This window comes from Stegostoma tigrinum, chromosome 42 (genome assembly GCF_030684315.1).
Source record: "Stegostoma tigrinum isolate sSteTig4 chromosome 42, sSteTig4.hap1, whole genome shotgun sequence".
NCBI lineage: Eukaryota > Metazoa > Chordata > Chondrichthyes > Orectolobiformes > Stegostomatidae > Stegostoma > Stegostoma tigrinum.
Window position 1 is genome coordinate 11,448,738 of NC_081395.1, and position 3,199 is coordinate 11,451,936.

Sequence of the window (3,199 nt, forward strand, 5' to 3'; positions counted from 1 at the left end):
GGGGATAGAGTTTGGAGGGTAGTCGCTGCGTCTCGGGTCTGTCAGGACTCGCAGCCATAACATCGTGATCAAAAGAAATCTGGGTCGCGTTCTGGAAGGTTCTCTGGGAACCATGGCAACAGGCGGAAGGCTTCGGGAGTGGAGGCCGGGGAGGGCCTCAGGAGAGGCATTAGACCCCAGATTTTTCACTCGGAGGGCGCTGAGGCCTGTCGCTGGTGTGGACAGTGACTACCCGACAGAATGGGGCAAATAGGCTGTCTCACAGGATGCCAGGCCCCAAACTAGGCCGCAGGGAGGAAGTGAGATTTTAAAGGTAAAATTTCGCCTCGACCTCTCGCTCGTGTTTGTGCTGAATGTGGAGTGTGGCGTAGTCAGGGCGTGCCACAAACCCTTCGGGCAGCCCTGTGGGCGCCAAAAAAATGGCTCCCTGGGCCTTGAGTAAAATGGCCAAAACGCTCAGACTTGAACAGGAGAATTTTGACAGCACCCGGGGAGGATACCCTTCCTGTATCCATCTCCTCCTTCTGCACAAAGATCCAAACAATCCCTCAGCGAGGAAAGCCCGACTGAGGAAAGCTATTGGCTCGGCTTGGGAAATGAATGGACTGGGACGACCGGTCGTCCATTTAGAGAGCATAAGGTGAGGCACATCGGCTTGTGTCGCCGGCAGGTTTCTGCTTCTTGGGACTTCCCTTTCGTAGGTCGGTCAGTTCAAACACTCAGAACGTAACCACCAGCAGGAGCAGGCCGTTCAGCCCATCGACCCTGCCCTGCCACTCGACCCGATCGTGGCTGAACCCATCTCGGCCTCTGCCCCGCTCCCTGTAACCCATTACTCATAAAAAATATGTCCATCTCCTCCTAAAGTTAATTAAGTGTCTCCCCCAACCCACACACTCGGGGGAGAGTCAATTCCATACAACCACTGACCCCCTCACCCCACAAAACCACCACCCCCGCCCCCAAACCTCTCTTGCAGGGAGACTTACTGCAGTTTCATCATCGATCTGGAGGGCATTGTCGATGAGATTAGCTCCTGAGAGCTGAAGGGTGTACGAGAGGGCCAAGCAGATCACAGCGAGCTGTAACATGGTGTGAGGATGCTGTAGGACCAGGGCCAGGCCAGAGCACGCTCCTGGAAAGGGAACAGCAAACAGAAAGGGAGAGGTGGCAGCATTCCCGATCTCACCGAGCAGCTCGGACAGCGCAATGAAACGCAGCATTGAGCACAGCACCGGGTGGGTGTGACAGACACAGACCCTCGCCTTCACTCGGGGGTTCACAGGTTCACAAAAACACCACACAGCAAGGCACATTAAACGAGCTTTATACATCCTGCGCTGCCCGGTCGCAGGGTCAGTGCTGAGGGAGTGGGCACTGTCAGAGGGTCAGTGCTGAGGGAGGGGGCACTGTCGGAGGGTCAGTGCTGAGGGAGTGGGCACTGTCAGAGGGTCAGTACTGAGGGAGCGCTGCCCGGTCGCAGGGTCAGTGCTGAGGGAGGGGGCACTGTCGGAGGGTCAGTGCTGAGGGAGTGGGCACTGTCGGAGGGTCAGTGCTGAGGGAGCGGACACTGTCGCAGGGTCAGTGCTGAGGGAGCGGGCACTGTCGGAGGGTCAGTGCTGAGGGAGTGGGCACTGTCAAAGGGTCAGTACTGAGGGAACGCTGCCCGGTCGCAGGGTCAGTGCTGAGGGAGCGGGCACTGTCGGAGGGTCAGTGCTGAGGGAGCGGGCACTGTCGCAGGGTCAGTGCTGAGGGAGCGGGCACTGTCGGAGGGACAGTGCTGAGGGAGTGGGCACTGTCGGAGGGTCAGTGCTGAGGGAGTGGGCGCTGTCAGAGTGCTCAGGGAGCTCCGCACTGTTGGAGGGTCAGTGCGGAGGGAGCGGGCACTGTCAGAGGGTCAGTGCTAAGGGAGCGGGCACTGTCACAGGGTCAGTGCTGAGGGAGTGGGCACGGTTGGAGGGTCAGTGCTGAGGGAGTGGGCACTGTCGGAGGGTCAGTGCAGAGGGAGCGGGCACGGTCGGAGGGTCAGTGCTGAGGGAGCGGGCGCTGTCAGAGGGTGAGTGCTCAGGGAGCGCCGCACTGTCGCAGGGTTAGTGCGGAGGGAGCAGGCACTGTCGGAGGGTCAGTGCTGAGGGAGCGAGCACTGTCGGAGGGTCAGTGCTGAGGGAGTGGGCACTGTCGGAGGGTCAGTGCTGAGGGAGCGGGCACTGTCGGAGGGTCAGTGCTGAGGGAGTGGGCACTGTCGGAGGGTCAGTGCTGAGGGAGTGGGCACTTTCAGAGGGTCACTCAATCCCTCACTCTCTCACTCACTCCCTCCCTCACTCACTCCTTCACTCCCTCTGCCATCCTCACGCTCTGCCACACTGGGCACTCACCTGTGTTCTCAATCGGTGCGCCTCAACTACACACTGCGACTTGAACATCGCGCCCTTTTACATGTTTATCCAGAAACCGCACTTACCACCCTCCACCCCATACCTCCCCCTGTACCACCCCCTGTACCTCCACCCCCTGTACCTCCCACTGTCCCACCCCTTTGTACCACCTCCAGTACCACCCCCTGTACCAACCCCCTGTAGCACCCCCTGTACCAACCCCGTACCACGCCCTGTACCAACCCCCTGTACCTCCCCCGTACCTCCACCCCCCTGTACCTCCCCCCGTACCTCCCACTGTCCCTCCCCTCTGTACCACCCCCTGACAGTGCAGTTCTCCCTCAGCACTGACCCTCCGACAGTGCAGCGCTCCCTCAGCACTGACCCTCCGACAGTGCAGCGCTCCCTCAGCACTGACCCTCCGACAGTGCAGCGCTCCCTCAGCACTGACCCTCTGACAGTGCCCGCTCCCTCAGCACTGACCCTCTGACAGTGCCCGCTCCCTCAGCACTGACCCTCTGACAGTGCCCGCTCCCTCAGCACTGACCCTCCGACAGCGCGGCGCTCCCTCAGCACTGACCCTCCGACAGTGCCCGCTCCCTCAGCACTGACCCTCCGACAGTGCCCGCTCCCTCAGCACTGACCCTCCGACAGTGCCCGCTCTGTCAGCACTGACCCTCGACAGTGCCCACTCCCTCAGCACTGGCCTTCCAACAGTGCCCGCTCCCTCAGCACTGACCCTCCGACAGTGCCCACCCCCTCAGCACTGGCCTTCCGACAGTGCCCACCCCCTCAGCACTGACCCTCCGACAGTGCAGCTCCTC

General features: G+C 61.1%; 1 protein-coding gene across 1 annotated transcript in view; it reads right to left on the reverse strand.

Annotated features, from left to right (window-relative positions):
- LOC132206740 (cathepsin L-like) overlaps positions 1 to 2,467 on the reverse strand; it is a 15,297-nt gene extending 12,830 nt beyond the window's left edge. Inside the window, exons 1-2 of the mRNA XM_059641545.1 lie at positions 2,376 to 2,467; positions 990 to 1,135 (exon numbers count right to left, since the gene is read on the reverse strand). Coding sequence (XP_059497528.1) covers positions 990 to 1,091 — 102 coding nt within the window. The 5' untranslated portion in view covers positions 1,092 to 1,135; positions 2,376 to 2,467. The remainder of the gene's footprint in view (positions 1 to 989; positions 1,136 to 2,375) is intronic.
- Positions 2,468 to 3,199: the final 732 nt, after the last annotated feature.